Here is a 17,128-nt window from a genome sequence, read left to right on the forward strand (position 1 = left end):
GAGCTGGGAGTGTAGCTCAGAGGTAGAATGCCCCTGAATTCCATCCACAGTACTGCAAACAAACAAGCAAACAAACAAAAAACCAATATGAACTCCCTTAAATATTATTTGGGCCGGGCATGGTGGCACACACTTGTAATCCCAGCATTTGGGAGGCGGAGACAGGAGGATCGCAGTTCACCAACAGCTTCAGCTATTTGACAAGGCCCTTCACAACTTGCGAGACACTGTTTCAAAAATAATAAGACTAAGCCAGGTGTGGTGGCGCACGTTTGTAATCTCAGTAATTTGGGAGGCTGAGACCAGAGAATCCGTTCCGCCAGCCTCAGCTACTTAGCGAGGCCCTCTGCAACCTAGTGATACCTTGCTTCAAAATAAAGAAAAAAAAATAGGGCAGGGGTGTAGCTCAGAGGTCAAATGCCCGTGGGTTCCATCCTCAATACCCCCCCCCACACAAAAAAAGGGCTGGGGGCATAGCTTGGAGGTAGACTGTTGCTAGGTTCCATCCCTAGTACTGCAAAAATAATAATAATTCTTATTATTATTATTTGGGCTTGGGAGAGTAGCACATGCCTATAATCCCAGTACTTGGGAGTTTGAGACTGGAGGACCACAAGTTAGAGGCCAGCCTCAGCAACTTAGCAAGGTCCTCAGCAATTTAGTGATACAGGTTTCAAAATAAAATAGGAAGTTGGTCATGGTGGTGTATGCCTGTAATCCCAGTATTTGGGAGGATAAAACAAACAGGAGGATTGCAGGTTAAAGGCCAGCCTCAGCAACTCAGTGAGGCTTTGAGCAAGTTACCCAGAGCCTGTTTCCAAATAAAAATTAAATAGGGCTGGAGTATAGTTCAGAGGTAGAATGTCCCTGGGTTCAATTCCTAATGCCAAAACAACAATGACAAAAAAGTATGTTCAGAGCCTGGAGTGATAGCCCAGTTTGTAATTCCAGTACTTGGGAGGCTGAGACAGGAGGACCACAAGTTTGCTACTAGCCTCAGCTACTTAGTAAGGCCTTCTGCAACTTATTGGGACCTTGTAACAAAATAAAGAATAAAAATAGGGCTATGGGTATAGCTTGGAGGTAGACCGCCTCTGGGTTCAATCCCCAGTATAGCAAAAACAAAAACAAAAACAAAGAAAGTATGTTCAAAATATAACAATATCCTAGTATGTCCGTGAGCACTATTTTTATATGTAGAAATACTGACAGATACATTTCTCCTTTTCTTCTAGCCCTAAAAATTACTACAGCCACTGTAAGTAGGGCCCTGTGTGGAGGCATTTAAGCTTCTTTCTACCCAAGCCAGTTAAATAGGTTACTGTGCTTTAGGGTCACTGTGCAATTTATCTGGTTACTTGTGTACCCTCAGAAAGCAGTAAAGACTCAGTCCACAAGGGTGCAGAAAAAGCACAGAGGGGGAAAATAAATACTGTAGGTTCTGCATTGTGTTTTCCCATATGAATGAATAATAGTAGTAACACAAAGAGGCTCCACAAAGAAAGAGCTGAGGTAATTGCTTCATGACATTAGTAAATGATTTCAGCATTAAAAAGGGAACTGGATGGCAATAATTCAAGCAGTCTAAAAGACTCTGAAAAAGGCCACAGGCACTGAAAGAAAAGTAGATTACTACCAATTTAGAGAACTTATATTTTCCAATCGACACAGAAATTAGTGTATACATCAACAAGTAAATTTTAGACTGACTGACATCTTACTTTGAGTGATTTGTGAACAAAAGACAAATTATTTCTCATGCCAACTATTTACCATAGTTTTCAGAATATATGATACTCTAAATGATATATATTCTCCTTAGGTCCCTTTTTCTTTCTTTTGTACTTGGGATTAAACCCAGGGATGTTTATCCCTATTCTGTTTAAACACAGGGTCAGTCAGGCATGGTGGCACACACCTGTAATTCTAGCACTTGGGAGACTGAGACAGGAGGATCACAGATCTAAGGAGAGCCTCAGCAACGAGTGAGACACTGCTCTTTAAAAAAAAAAAAGGCCGGGCATGGTGGCGCACACTTGTAATCCCAGAGGATCGCAGCTCCTGGACAGCCTCAGCTACTTAGTAAGGCCCTATTTCAAAAAATATGAAGACTAAAAAATAGGACTGGGGGTGTAGCTAAGAGATAGAATGCCCCTGGGTTCCATCCTCAAAAAAAAAAAAAAAAAAAAAAAAGGAAGGAAGGACGGACGGACGGACGAACTGAGTCAGGAGTGGTGGTGCCCGCTTGTAATCCCAGCATTTGGGAGGCTGAGACAGGAGGATTCTGGTTCAAGGCCAGCCTCAGCTACTTAGTGAAGCCTTTAGCAACGCAGTAAGACTCTGTTTCAAAATAAAGAATAAAAAAACCAGGGCTGGGGGTGTAGCTCAGAGGTAGAATGCCCCTGGGTTCCATCCCCAGTACTGGGGACGGGGTGCGGGGGGCGGGGGGGAGAGATAGGGCTTGGGTTGTAGCTTGGAGGCAGAATATTTTGGGTTTAATCCCCAGAACAAAAAATAAAAATAAAAATAAAAACAAGTTCTAGGTAAGTTGCTAAGGGCCTTGTTAAGTTGCTGCGGCTGGCCTTGAACCTGTGATCCTCCTCTCTCAGATGCCTTCATACTGGGATTAGAGGTACACACCACCATACCTGGTTTACATCATTTTAAAGGCTGGCCAATAATGTCCATTATCTTCCTCTTCTTCCTCTTTATTTCTTGAATATAGCCTCAGTATTCTAAATGTGTGTGATTCAGGGGCTATCAGAGTAGAAATATAAAACCTAGCTGCTATCCCTGGGTTAGGCTGTAACAAGTGTTAGGAGATGCTGATATAAGCTTAAACTGCAACAGGAACAGGAGTCAGCGCACGCACACTCGCTCTCTCTTGTGGTCCTGGGGATGGAACTCGAGCATTTTACCTCTGAGATATACCTCCGGCCCTATTTTTTTTTAATTCTTTATTTTGAAGCAAGGTCTCACTAAGTTGCAGAAAGCCTCACTAAGTAGCTGAGGCTGTCTATGAACTGGTATTCTCCTGTCTCAGCCACCCAAGTACTGGGATTACAAGTGTGCGTCACCACGCCCGGCTGACAGCCAACTCTCTTAACTGGTAGCTCTGAGAAACTTGGAGAAAATGGATTTCAAATTCTAATGTGAGAACGGCAAATTCTACCTGCTAAGTTGGAAAGTGCTAACAGAAGCCTTATGATATAGTTCTTCCCACATTCCCTCAGCAGAGCTAAGTATCTGTCTAAGCACGTGCATTACTGTTGAATGAGGGCATCAAGATCTGCTGTGGGAACGGTGTGAGAAACCACTCTGCAGGAGCTCTCAATGTGCTTCTTGTTAAAGAAGTCTTCTACTTAACAGCACAGATATCCCTAATAGCACACTGGACTCTCAAATACTGCTCAGGGATTCTCTACAACAGAACTTAAACAGATACAAAACCTTCTTATTACTCTGCTCTGCTGAATAATGGTCTCAGGAGAGAATCATATCTTCATAATTATAAAATTATTAAAATTCATAAAGAAAGTGATAGAGAACATTATGCCACATTTTCAAGGCTGCAGACAGAGCAGAACATTAGTGTTTAGACATACAGAGGCCTACAGTGAATTCCAAAGGACTGTGGACTCATTCAGCGACGAACAGCTGTGATTTGTTTCTAGAGCTAGTAAATTCCCCCTGGGCAGTGACTGTTGTAAAAGGGGATAGAAAGGCCCCCCTTCCTTCTGAGATTCTCAAGATCCTTTGCTGCACTTTCACATTTAACCCAAAGCTATGAGAACAGCCTATTTACTCTGAAACTACATGGCTTTAATACGACCCTGGAGAGGCCTGTCTCTAAGAGCTGCACGTCATGTTGTTCCCTACCCTTTGCCATTTACTGCAGCTGAGCACTCAGCCAATCTGCAGTGGAATCCGCCAACAAGAACAGCTACTACACTGAGAGCCCCCTTTGTCCCTAAGGACCCAACTCGCACTGTATTAAAGTGGAAGACAACCTCTAAGACTTTTGAATGAGTGGGTTTGAAGTACGCACCATTACAGACAAAAATGCCTTAGTCTGACGGTCTGCTAGAGGTGTCCTGTGTTACATTTTGAGAAACACTTGAAGCCACAGAGCTATTTCTCTTTCAAACATATTAACACCACAGATGTGAAGAAAAAAGCCACACAGTTAATGAGCCCACAGCATGCCCAAATGCTCTGAGGAAGCCTGGTCAGAGAACAGAACCAGTATGAACAGCTCAGCAGTACGACAGTTATGAATAAAAACCAATCATAAAATGCAACTTTCCTAGGAATCTTCTCAAAGACACAGCAGTCCAAAATGGGATGGGAAAAATCCCCACCCCCCCCAGATTTCATTAGTAGTTACACAATAACACAGAGACAGATATTATATTGAAACTCTTAAATAGATTTACTATGTTTAGTCTCAAAGGCCTATATCAATATAATGTCTGAGATTTTATCTTTATTTTATTTTTTGTAGAGTGGGGATTAAACCCAGGAGCATTCTACCTCCAAGCTATACCTCAGCTCTATTTTTTTATTCTGTGTGTGTGTGTGTGTGTGTGTGTGTGTGTGTGTGTTACTGGAGGTAGAACCCAGGGGCTTTCTACTCCCGGGCTATACTCTCAGAACTATTTTTTTATATTTTATTTGGAAACAGGGTCTCACTAAGTTGCTGAGTGCCTCACTAAATAGCTAATGCTAGCTTTTTTTTTTTTTTTTTTTTTTTTTTTTTTGTTCCTGGAAGCCCTTCTACCTCCGGGCTACACTCCCAGACCTATTTTTACATTTTTATTTGGAAACAGGGTCTCCTAAGCCAGCGTGCGCAGCTGGCTTCGAACCTGCGCGATCCTCCTGTCTCAGCCTCCCAAGTGCTGGGATTAAAGCGTGGGCCACCACGCCCAGCCTAACACTGGCTTTGAACCTGCGCGATCCTCCTGTCTCAGCCTCCCAAGTGCTGGGATTAAAGCGTGGGCCATCACGCCTCGCTATTCTTTCTTTTTTTGAAACAGGGTCTCTCAAAATTGCAGAGGACCTCACTAAGTAGCTGAAGGTGGCCACTAACCTGCAATCCTCCTGTCTCAGCTTTCCAAGTACTAGAATTACAAATGAATGCCACCATGCCTGGCAAAGATTTAATTTTAAAAAATTTAAGTTTTTTTAAGTTTTTTTTTTTTTAATTTTCTGGCACTAGAAATTGAACCTAGGGGCGTTTTGCCTCCAAGGTACACCCCAGCCCCCCCCCCCCCATTTTTTTAATTCTTTATTTAGAAACAGGGTTTTACTAAGTTGTGGAGGGCCTCACTAAGTAGCTGAGGCTGACCACAAACCTGAACTCCTCCTGTCTCAGCCACTTGAGTACTGGGATTACAAATGTGTGCCACCCCATCCAGCTTTTTAAAGTTTTTTTTTTTTTTTTTAAATCATGGTCAATGATTCTGAACAGATGAGACAACTTAAGGTTGTTCCAATTGTTTCTCAGATATGAAGTTAGAATTGTCTTTTCCTTGTGGAACTTGGGATTGAACCCAGAAGCATGCTACCTCTGAGCTACACCCCCAGCCCTATTTTTATTTTGAAACGGGGTCTCACTAGGTTGATGAGAATATCACTACTTGCAGAGGCTGTCCTAGAACCTGTGATCCTTCTGTCTCAGCCTCCCAAGTACTGGGATTACAAGCGTGCTCCACCACCCCCAGCTATATATATATGAAATTTTTTTTTTGCAGTACTGGGAATGGAACCTAGGGGCATTACACCTCCAAGCTACACCTGTAGCTCTATTTTTTATCCTTTATTTTGAAACAGGATCTCACTAAGTTGTGAAGGGCCTAAGTAGCTGAAGCTGGCCACAAACTTGCAATCCTCTTGTCTCAGCCTCCCACATACTAGGATTACAAGTGTGCGCCACCACATCCTGCATAGGTTGTAAGTCTTAAATTAACTTAAGAAGAGTAAAGATCCCTCTGGTGAAGGGGAATGGGATGAAAACATCTAATTCTCACTGACCGCAGGGCCCCATTATAAAAACTATATTCTTAATAATATGTAACTATATATAAAATAAATTAATGAGCCAGGAGTGATAGCACAGACTTGTAATTCCAGCATTTGGGAGGCTGAGACAGGAGGATCGTGGTTCGAGGACAGTCTCAGCTACTACTTAGTAAGGCCTTTTTCAACTCAGTGAGACCCTGTTTCAAAAGGAAGAATAAAAAATAGGGCTGGGGGTGTAGTTCAGAAGTAGAATGCCCCTGAGTTCAATCCCTAGTACTGCTAAATAAATAAATAAATAAATCGCACAAATATATTTTCAGATCTATTACAAATGTGTATGAAGCCATGCATGGTGGTACATGCCAATAATCCCAGTACTTGGGAGGTTGAGACAGGAGGATTGCAGGTTTGTGGCCAGCCTCAGCTACTTAGTGAGGCTCTCTGCAATTAAGTGAGACCCTTTTTAAAATTAAAATAAAATAAGGCTGGGAGTGTAGCTCAGAGGTAGAATGCCCCTGGATTCAATAACCCATACCACACACACACACAAAAAGCAAGAACAAAACAAAAACAAAAAAAATGTATATGAGTGCTCTCTCATAATCTTTAATTACAATAAAAACTGTCTCAAGTCCACCCACTACTATGACTGCTCCAGAGATGAGTATCTGTGATCTAGGAGTGAAGTGAGTGATTGCCAGCCATATTTTGGGTGTCCATGACAATGATGCTTAATCACAGCACGACTCTGTCCTGTACTGATATATGACTGCATGAGTTTGGGGTTACAAAGGAAATGCTGGAAATTCAGAAGAGAACACATTTCTAAAAACAGCTTAACTCTTAACACTTCTTTTCGTGTGCCGTTTAGGAGATGACAGTCAGAAATTGTCACCTTTGCAGCATGCTTTTATATACTTTCCACAATGCAGAGAGATAGATAAAGATTGAGAAAGGAAGAGTATTCCAACTTGTAACTTAGAAAAGGTAGAACTTATTTCAGGAACATCACGACAGTAACTGTCAGAAAAAAAAGGCTTTGATAAACCTACCAGGAGGCGTGCCGGCATCCGCAGGAGACTGGACAAATGTGGACCGCCTTTTGGTGGGCATGGGCAGAGCCATCTTCTGCTCTTTGTGCTTTGCCAGCGCGGCCTGAACTGCTTCTGTGTGGATATCTGAAAGGTCAAACAGTTGCATTTATCTGCATTTGTCCCACCTTTAGCATGTTTACCACTGTGAGGTCAACTACCAGTGCCTCAATTGTTAAAAAAACAAAGAGAGTATGTAGGTGATTTTTATTTATCTTTTGGTTTAGACCAATTACAAATAAAAACCAAAAACAGAAACAAAAAAAGTCAAGGCCAACTTCACAGAGGAGGAAAGTGAACCCAGAATGCTTATGGGGCTGTCCGAAAGAGCAGACAAGGAGTGGTCAAGGTGGGTGGAGACAGTCTCACATGCATCTGCGCCAGGAGCGACCCCACTTCTAAGTGAAAGGAGCGCCGCGTAGGTGCCTAGAGGAGACTTGTTACTGTTTATAAAGCAGCAGCTAAACTGGGCGTGGTGGCGTACGCTTGTAATCCCAGTATTCCGGAGGCTGAGACGAGAGGATTGCGGTTCATGGACAGCCTCAGTTACTTAAGCGAGGCTCTCCGCAACTTAGTGAGATCCTGTTTCAAAAATAAAGAATAAAAAACAGGGCAGGGGGTGTAGCTCAGAGGTCAAATGCCGGGTTTACTTGGCTGTCTGAAAGAAAATTCCGGTTGAGCTGGATGTGGTGGTGCAAATTTGTAATCCCAGTACTTGAGAGGCTAAGTAAGACAGGAGGATCACAGGTTCAAGGAGACAGCCTTAGAAAGTAGTAAGCCTAGCCCGGCGTGGTGGCGCACGCTAGTAATCCCCGCGCTTGGGAGGCAGAGACAGGAGGACCGCGCAGGTTCGAAGCCAGCCGCTCTGGCTTAAGAGACCCTGTTTCCAAATAAAAAAGTATAAAATAGGTCTGGGAGTGTAGCCTGGAGGTAGAAGGGTTTCCAGGAACCCCAGTACCACAAAAGAAAAAAGAAAAGAAAAAGTAGTAAGACTCTCATTAAACTAGCGAAACGGGTTCAAAATAAAAATAAAATAGGTCTGGGGATGTAGCTCAGAGGTAGACTGCCTCAGGTTCAATTCCCAATACCACAAAATAAACAAATAAACAAATAAATAAATAAATAAATAAAAATAAAAAGGAAAACTTGGTTGAGACCCCTCAGTTCTATGTCACAGAAACACAAGGAATAATTCTGATCTACAAAAGCACAAGGACAGATGTTACTTGTTTGCGACTTTGGCTACAAAAGAATTCAGTTCTCTACTTGTTTGTCAGATAGGAATCTCAAAATTAACATATTCAAACAAAACTCTTGATTTTCTATTCCTACTGCAAATTTCATTTTATTTCTACAAACTAAGATCATACATTATAGATTTTTTTTTTTTATATCTGCAGCACTGGAGATTAAACTCAAGAGTATTCTACCTCCAAACCCCTCCTTTTTTTTTTTTTGTGGTAACAGGAATGAAACCCAGGGACTTTCTACCTCTCTGGGTTACACTCCCAGACCTATTTCATATTTTATTTGGAAACAGGGTCTCACTAAGTTGCTGAGAGCCTCACTAAGTAGCTGAGGTTAGCTTCAAACCTGTGCAAACCTCCTATCTCTGCCTCCCAAGCATGTGCCACCACGCCCTACTCAGGAGCATTTTCTACTTGTAAAAGTACGCTCATTACTGGCTGGGCGTGGTGGCGCATGCTTGTAATCCCCGCGCTTGGGAGGCAGAGACAGGAGGATCGCGCAGGTTCAAAGCCAGCCGCACGCCGGTGGCTTAGGAGACCCTGTTTCCAAATAAAAATGTAAAAACAGGTCTGGGAGTGTAGCCCGGAGGTAGAAGGGCTTCCAGGAACCCCAGTACCACCAAAAAAAAAAAAAAAAAGTACCCTCATTACTAAGTCCCCACTTTTTTTTTAAGGTACTAGGGATGGAACCCAGGGGCATTCTACCTCTGAGCCACACACCCCCAGCCCTATTTTTTAATTTATTATTTTGAAAAACTGTCTCACTGGGTTACAAAGGGCCTCACTAAGTAGCTGAGGCTGGCTTCGAACCCATGCAATCCTCCTGTCTCAGCCGCCCAAGTATTAGGATTAGAAACGTGTGCCACCATGTCCAGCTTTCCTCCATTTTTTTTTTTTTTTTTTTGAGGGTCTGGGGATGGAACCCAGGGGCATTCAACCTCCGAGCTACACCCCCTGCCCTATTTTTTATTCTTTATTTTGAAACCCAGACCTATTTTATACTTTTCTTGGAAACAGGGTCTGTCTCACTAAATTGCTGAGAGCCTCACTAATTAGCTGAGGCTGGCTTCAAACCTGTGAGATTCTCCCGTCTCAGCCTCCCAAGAATGGGTATTACAAGCGTGTGCCACCATGCCTGGCTTCAAGTCACATTTATTACAAATCAGAATAAATGGGACATCATCAGTATCTTTAACTCAAGAAGAATGTGTTCGCTGGGTGTGGTGGCGCACACTTGTAATCCCCGCGCTTGGGAGGCAGAAAGAGGATTGTGCTGGTTCTTGCTGGCTTAAGAGACCCTGTTTCCAAATAAGAGAAATATAAAATAGGTCTGGGAGTATAGCCTGAAGGTAGAATGGTTTTCAGGAACCCCAGTACCACCAAAAAAAAAAAAAAAAAAAAAAAGAAAGAAAGAAAGAAAGAAAGAAAGAAAGAAAGAAGGAAAGAAAGAAAGAGAAAGAAGGAAAGGAAAAGAAAGAAAGAAAAGAAAAAAGAATCTGTTCTCGCAGATCTTATAAATCCTTAAAGACTGTTCCATGATGGAATTAACTAAAGCAAAGCCTTGTCCATTTTTCATGTACAAATCCCTCATTGCTGTAAACTGTTTTGTTCCTGCAGTACCCAAGATTTCAAGCATACACTGTTGTGCATCTAGTTCAACTTGTTTTCTATAAGAATCTTCTATCATAGGATATTTTTCTACAAAAGTTTCTTGAGCCGGGCATGGTGGTGCATGCTTATTGTAATCTCAGCATTCAGGAGGCTGAGAGAGGAGGACTGTGGCTCACAAACAGCCTCAGCTACTTAGTGAGGCCCTCTGTAACTTAGTGAGACCCTGTTTCAAAATAAATAATAAAAAATAGGGCAGGAGGTGTAGCTGGGAGGTAGAATGCCCCTGGGTTCCATCCCAAGTACTGCAAAAAAAGAAAAAAAATTTTCTTGAACGCTTTCTGAGCCAAGAACAGCTAGCTATACTTATGTGTGATGCATGCAAACTTGTCACAACCACGTACCCGTCTCACACTATCACTGGGTTTCTGCAGCCAGTGTTGTCCCGTGCTACCTCCAGGTGGCTGCCACCGCCGCCATTCTGAATGGTTTACACACCTGACTCTCCATAATTTATATATGTGTGTATATATACACTTTTATTGGTGCATTATAGTCTCAGATCATAATGTAGTTTCCAGTGATAGTGACATACATGCAAACAGCACTTGGTGGGCTTTCCCTTGGCTCCCTCCCTCTTTCCCCATACAAGATACTTAAATTGGCATTGGAATCCTCACATATGTACGCAGAGTCAATGGAAGTGATTTCTTTTTTTATCATTCCCAACCCTATTTTATTTTTATTTTGAAACAGGATCTTGCTAGGTTTTTAAGAGTCTCACTACTTCCTGAGGCTGTCCTTGAACCTGTGATCTTCCTGTTTTAGTTTCCCAAGGACTGGGATTAAAAGCGTGTGTCAGCCGAGCATGGTGGCACACACTTGTAATCCCAGCATTTGGGAGGCTGAGAAGGATTGCAGGTTCTCAGCCAGCCTCAGCTACTTAGTAGTGAGACCCGGTTTGCAATTCAGTAGTGAGACCTTATTTCAAAATAAAGAATAAAGAATTAAAAAAAAAAAAAAAAAAAAGGCTGGGAGCTAGGCATAATGGCTCACGCTTGTAATCCCAGCATTTGAGAGACTGAGACAGGGGAATCGTGGTTCAAGGACAGCCTAAGCTACTACTTAGGTTCTTTACAAATCCGTGAGACCCTGCTTCAACATAAAGAATAAAAGATAGGGGTAGGGGTGTATCTCATAGGTAGAATCATAGGTAGAATGGCCCTGGATTCCATCTTGAGTACTGCAAGCAAAAAAAAAAAAAAAAGGGGGGGGACGACTGGGGATATATCTCGGAGGTTACAGTCCCAGTAGCGTGTGCCACTACACTCACCTTCAGTAGTATGTGTGTGTGTGTGTGTGTGTGTGTGTGTGTGTGTGTTTGTGTGTGTTACTAGGGATGGAACTCGGAGGCTTTCTACCCCTGGGCTACATTACCAGACTTATTTTCTATTTTATTTGGAAACAGGGTCTCACTAAGTAGCTGAGGCTGGCTTTGAACCTGTGCGATCCTCCTGTCTCAGCCTCCCAAGTACTGGGATTACTAACGTGTGCCACCACGCCCGGCTTTAGTATAGTTTTTATTTGCATCTTCCTGATTGCTAATGATGTTGAACATTTATTTATTGGATATATGTATCTCTTCTTTTGTGAAGTATCTATTTGGTTCAATTGCCAATTTCTTGATTGGGTTATTTGTTGAAAGCCATCTTAGAATCACAAACTGAGCCGGGAGTGGTGGCGCACACTTGTAATCCCCGTGCTTGGGAGGCAGAGACAGGAGGATGGCGCAGGTTCGAAGCCAGCCACGTGCGCTGGCTTAGGAGACCCTGTTTCCAAATAAAAAAAAATGTAAAAATAGGTCTGGGAGTGTAGCCCAGAGGTAGAAGGGCTTCCAGGAACCCCAGTACCACCAAAAAAAAAAAAAAAAAAAAAAAAAAAAGAATCACAAACTGATGCCAGGCGTGGTGGTGCACTCTTGTAATCCCAGCATTCGGGAGGCTGAGACCGAAGGATCGCGGTTCGCAGACAGCCTCAGCTACTTAGTGAGGCCCCCTGCAACTCAGTGAGACCCGGTTTCAAATAAAGAATAAAAAATAGGGCAGGAGGTGTAGCTCAGAGGTCGAATGCCCCTGGGTTCCACCCCCAGACCCTCAAAAAAAAAAAAAAAAAAAAAGAACCACAAACTGAGATTAACATCTTGAACCAACCCAATCTGAACACATAGCACTGGCTGAGTCCAAAAGTGGACAAATTCCAAAGGACCTGATGTAATCGACAGAGTGTGGCCTTTGATGTCTTCTCCACCCGGTAGTGTTTAACCCCTCCTTCCTCTATGCATGTCATCCATCTGTCTCACTGGCTTTTCTTATTGTAACCCAAAACAGTGTGTTGGCTTCTGTGTCTGATTAACCTTTATGAAGTCTTGTTTAAAGTTTTTATATAAGATAAAGCGCTGGCTATAGGAGTCAGGAGGTCAGAATTATCAAGCTACTTCCTTCCTGGTTGCCTCTGTTAAACATTAAAATAATAATCTTGGACCCAGAGTCACTCATGCAAGGGACTTCAGCAAGCGATAACCACGGAATCTGGTTCATCATAGTTTTTTTGTTTTTAAGTATAAAGTCTTTTAAGTTCTTTGTATATTCTAGATATTAGTTCTTTTATCAGGAATAGCTCGCAAAGATCTCCCATTCTGCAGGCTTTCTCTTTAGACTCTTGATGGTTTCCTTGGAAGTGCAGAACCTTTTTAGTTTAATGCTATCCTGCTTATTAATTCTTGTTTTAACTTCCTGAGCTCTTGTTGAGAAAGTTTCTACCTGTGCCTATATGTTGGAGTGTTGGACCTCAGCCCTCCTTTAGCAGCTTCAAAGTCTCTGGTAATTCAGGTCTTTGGTCCATCTTCAGCTGACACTGGTGCAGGGTGAGAGGTTAGGATTTTGTTCCATTTTTCTACAAGCTGATAACCAGTTTTCCCAACACCATTTGTTGAAAAGGCTGTCTTTTCTCCAACATATGTGTTTGGCATCACTGTCAAAAATCAATTGGCTAGCCGGGCATGGTGGCGTACACTTGTAATCCCCGCACTTGGGAGGCAGAGACCCTGTTTAAAAATTTTTTAAAATTGGGCTGCAGGTGTAAGTTGGCAGTTGAGTGACCCAGGTTCAATTCCCAGTACCACCAAAAAACAAAAATAAAACACAAAACAACAAAACAAAACAAAACCCAAGATACTTTCCAAACTGTTGAACTATTTTACTTATTTAATAGTGCTGGAGTTGTGGTTTTTGTTGTTGTTTTGTTTTGTTTTTAGTACTGGGGATTAAACCCAGAGGCATTCATCTCCAAGCTAATCCACAGACCAACTTTATTTCTTACTTGAAAACAGGGTCTCAATTAGGTTTCTGAGAGCCTCACTAAATTGCTGAGGCTGGCTTCAAACCTGCTACTCTCCTGTCTCAACCTCCCAAGTACTGGGATTACAGGTGTGCACCACCAAGCTCAGCTGGGGCTATTACTTTTAAAAGCATAGTATCAATTTACTTGGAGCTCTGAAATAATTTTCTGCTGAATTTACATTTATTATACTATTTTAGTTTCCCTAAAGTTTACTTAGTTGAATCATGACTACCATATTTTATTTAATATATGGTGCTATCTTACATAAACTATATGCTGAATTCAGATGTTAAAATATCAAGGATATTAGTGGGCATGGTGGTGCATGCTTATAATCCTAGTACTTGGGAGACTGAGACAGGTTCACAGCCAGTCTCAGCAATTTAGTGAAGCCCTTCACAACTTTATTGAGACCTTTTTTTTTTTTTTTTTTTTTTTTTTTGCGGGTCTGGAGATGGAATCCAGAGGCATTCGACCTCCGAGCTACAACCCCTGCGCAATTTTTTATTCTTTATTTTGAAATAGGGTCTCATTGAGTTGTGGAGGGCCTCACTAAGTAGAGAGGCTGTCCACGAACCGTGATCCTCCGGTCTCAGCCTCCCGAATGCTGGGATTACAAGCATGTGCCACCACGCTGGCCACCCAACTGTTTTCTGACATGATAAACCTTGGCCCAAACACTGGTGTCAAAAGGAGATATTCATACTCAATATATTAGCAAAGACTCCTATTGAAAAGAAAAGGCAGCTACTTTATTGAATTTAACTCATTCACCAGGATACAATTCATCCTGATCTTTGATAAAGAAATCCCTTCCGAAGTTCAGACAAAGCTGACTTTGGACCCCTCTGCCAGACGCACCTGGAAGCTGGGTATCATTTTCCAACACTAATGTTTCAGCTAAACAAGGTGATACAAATATATGCTGAAAGTCCTTTTGCATTTTATTTTTGTTACTTTCTTTGGGGTGGTTAATTTCTGGAGGAATTAACAACAAAGGAGCAGTCAAAATGACTTTCTGTACAATCATTTTCCATGTGAAGCACTGTGTGTTTGCTATACTTGGGAGCATAGCACAAATGTGCAGAAAGTGCCTTGATGTGAAGAAAAGTAAAGTATTAAGTAGATAGTCTATTTGAAATATAAGGTACCCTTTGGCTAAACACAAAGAATAGAATCAGGAGAGAGCTTGTCTCAAAATAAAAAGAGAGAGTCTATAATTGCAGTATGCGGGAGGCTGATACAGGAACACCACAGGTTTGAGAATAGCTTCAGCAAATACTGAGACTCTGATAAAACTAGTGAGACCTGTTTCAAAATAAAAACAAAATAGGGTTGAGGGTGGAACTTGTAGGTAGAATGTCCCTGGGTTCAATCCCCAGCACCAAAAAATGATTAGATAGTGCTGGGAGTGGTGGTGTACACCTGTAATCCCAGCATTTGGGAGGCTGAGACAGGAGGATCACAATTTGCAGACAGCCTCAGCTACTTAGTGAGGCCCTCTGCAACTCAGTGAGACCCTGTCTTAAAAAAAAAAAAATCAGGTTGGGGGTTTAGCTCAGAGGTAGAATGCCCTTTGGTTCCATCCACAGTACCTAAAAAAATAAAAATAAAAAATAAAGAGATAAATATAGCTTAGTGGTAGAGTGCTTGCCTAATATGTGGAAGGCCCTAGGTCTGATCCCTAGTACTGCAACGAAAAAGGTCAGACAATGTTCCTCTTTTTGGCCCCATGAACAAACTAAAGTTCGTTTTAAATAACATCTTTCCTTCTCTCTCTTGTATGGTTTTTTTCTTTTCTTTTCTTTTTTTTTTTGTGGTACTGGGGATTGAACCCAGGAGCATTCTGCCTCTGGGCTGCATGCTCAACCCTTACATCCATCCATCCATCCATCTATCATCTATCTATCTATCCTTCCTTTCTTCCTTCTCTCTCTCTCTCTAATTTTGAGAGTGTCTCACTAAGCTGTCTGGGCTGACCTCTCATGTGTCATCCTCTTGCCTTAGCCTCTGGAGCAGCTGGGTTCTAGGCCTCCAACACCATGCATGAATGCCTTGGTCAACTCGTCTGTCTTCCATGCTGTATTCTCTGAGCAAGCCTCTCTTGGTCACTCAAGACCAAGTTAAGCATAAGTGGAAATTCTGGTATGGTATGCCACTTCTATTTTTTTCCCCTTGACTGAATACTTCTAATTCCCTCCTTCCAGTGTGTAAAAATATTTATCTAGTAATAAGTTCACAAAATGTCTTATACAACTGTGTCTTTCCCTCAGCTTCTCGAAAGCAGTTTTTGAGAGGATGTGACCTATACTTTGTTTTTCAATTCAACAAAAATTTAAGGCCACCTTGGCTGGTACAATGCAGACAAAATTCTAGAGACAGTATTCTTCCAGTTAGGCTTTTAGCTTCCTATTGCCACTTAAAGCATGAACTGCACAAAGCAAACTATTCTTGGCATAATGGATGGTATTGACATTAGCAGGGCCATTTTGAGATTCTTCAGCCATGGCAGCTTCTCAGAAATCAGGTGAGCATAACTCAGCAGAAAACAGCTCTGGAGCCGGGCGTGGTGGTGCACACTTGTAATCCCAGCATTCGGGAGGCTGAGACAGGAGGATCTCAGTTCACGGGCAGCTTCAGCTACTTAGTGAGGCCCTTTGCAACCCAGTGAGACCCTGTTTCAAAATAAAGAATAAAAAATAGGGATGAGGGTGTATCTTGGAGGTAGAATGCCCCTTGGTTCCAGCCCCAGTACTGAAGAGAGAGAGAGAGAGAGAGAGAGAGAGAGAGAGAGAGAGAGAGAGAGAGAGAGAGAGAAAGAGAAAAAGAAAAGAGCTCTGTAAATGTCAACTCTCACCCCCTAAAGGATTGTCCTGTCATTTGTTCCCCACCCTGGGGCCCTATAAGACCTGTATCACCAAAGGACCGGGCTGCTGCTCTCTCATCTTGCTGGAGGCAGCCTGTCAGGGCCACCTAACATCAGACTCTTCTTTCCCAATCCTAGTGATTGTGCAATATGTCCGAGAGCCCATCCCTTTCAGATGGGAAATGGGCAGCAAAGGGCTTGCTGTGCCCACATCATGCTAAGGAGTCTACAATTTGTTTCTCTGACCATTAGAGTGGCAAACCAGGTACTGGTGGCCGGAACACAATATGAGCAGCTGCATGCCCCAAAGGCCAGCTATAGCACCCTGCCCCCCCCCTTTTTCTTGGTAACAGTGGATGAAAACCAGGGGATTCTACCTCCAAGCCACACCCCACCTCTATTTTATTTTTATTTCCAAACAGGGTCTCACTAAACTGATGAGATTTTCACTACTTGCTGAGGCTGTCCTCTAACCTGCAATCCCCCTGTCTCAGCCTCCCAAGTACTGGGATGACAACTGTGTAGCACAACGCCCAGCTGTCATGAATACTTTTTGGGTGACAAGAAGTAAAGTTTGAAGAGTTTACTAAAGTGTGTGTGTGTGTGTGTGTGTGTGTGTGTGTGTGTGTGTGTGTATGCATGTGCATGTATGTGTGGAACTGGGGATTGAACGCAGGGGAATTCCACCTCTGAGCTATACCCCAGCCCTATATTTTAGTCTTAATTTTTTGAAACAAGGTCTCAATAAGGTTCAGAGGGTCTCACTAGGTCACTGAGGATGCTGGTGAACCTGCAATCCTCTGATCTCTGCCTCCCAAGTACTGGATTACAAGCATGAACCACCATGCCCGGCTGAGTCTACAGATTTGCAATTTCATTGTGAGCTTTTGTTCCAG

At 42.6% G+C, this 17,128-nt stretch overlaps 1 protein-coding gene across 2 annotated transcripts in view; it reads right to left on the reverse strand.

Annotated features, from left to right (window-relative positions):
• The window catches only part of DIP2B (disco interacting protein 2 homolog B), a gene marked incomplete at both ends in the record, with an annotated part of 282,346 nt that overhangs the window by 119,940 nt on the left and 145,278 nt on the right, over positions 1 to 17,128 (reverse strand). For both annotated transcript variants that reach the window (XM_080705172.1, XM_080705171.1), the window contains one exon: positions 7,074 to 7,199. In XM_080705172.1, the coding sequence (XP_080561298.1) occupies positions 7,074 to 7,199 (126 nt within the window). The remainder of the gene's footprint in view (positions 1 to 7,073; positions 7,200 to 17,128) is intronic.

Source organism: Muscardinus avellanarius (assembly GCF_963383645.1).
Source record: "Muscardinus avellanarius genome assembly, chromosome: 11".
In the NCBI taxonomy this organism is placed as follows: Eukaryota; Metazoa; Chordata; class Mammalia; order Rodentia; family Gliridae; genus Muscardinus; species Muscardinus avellanarius.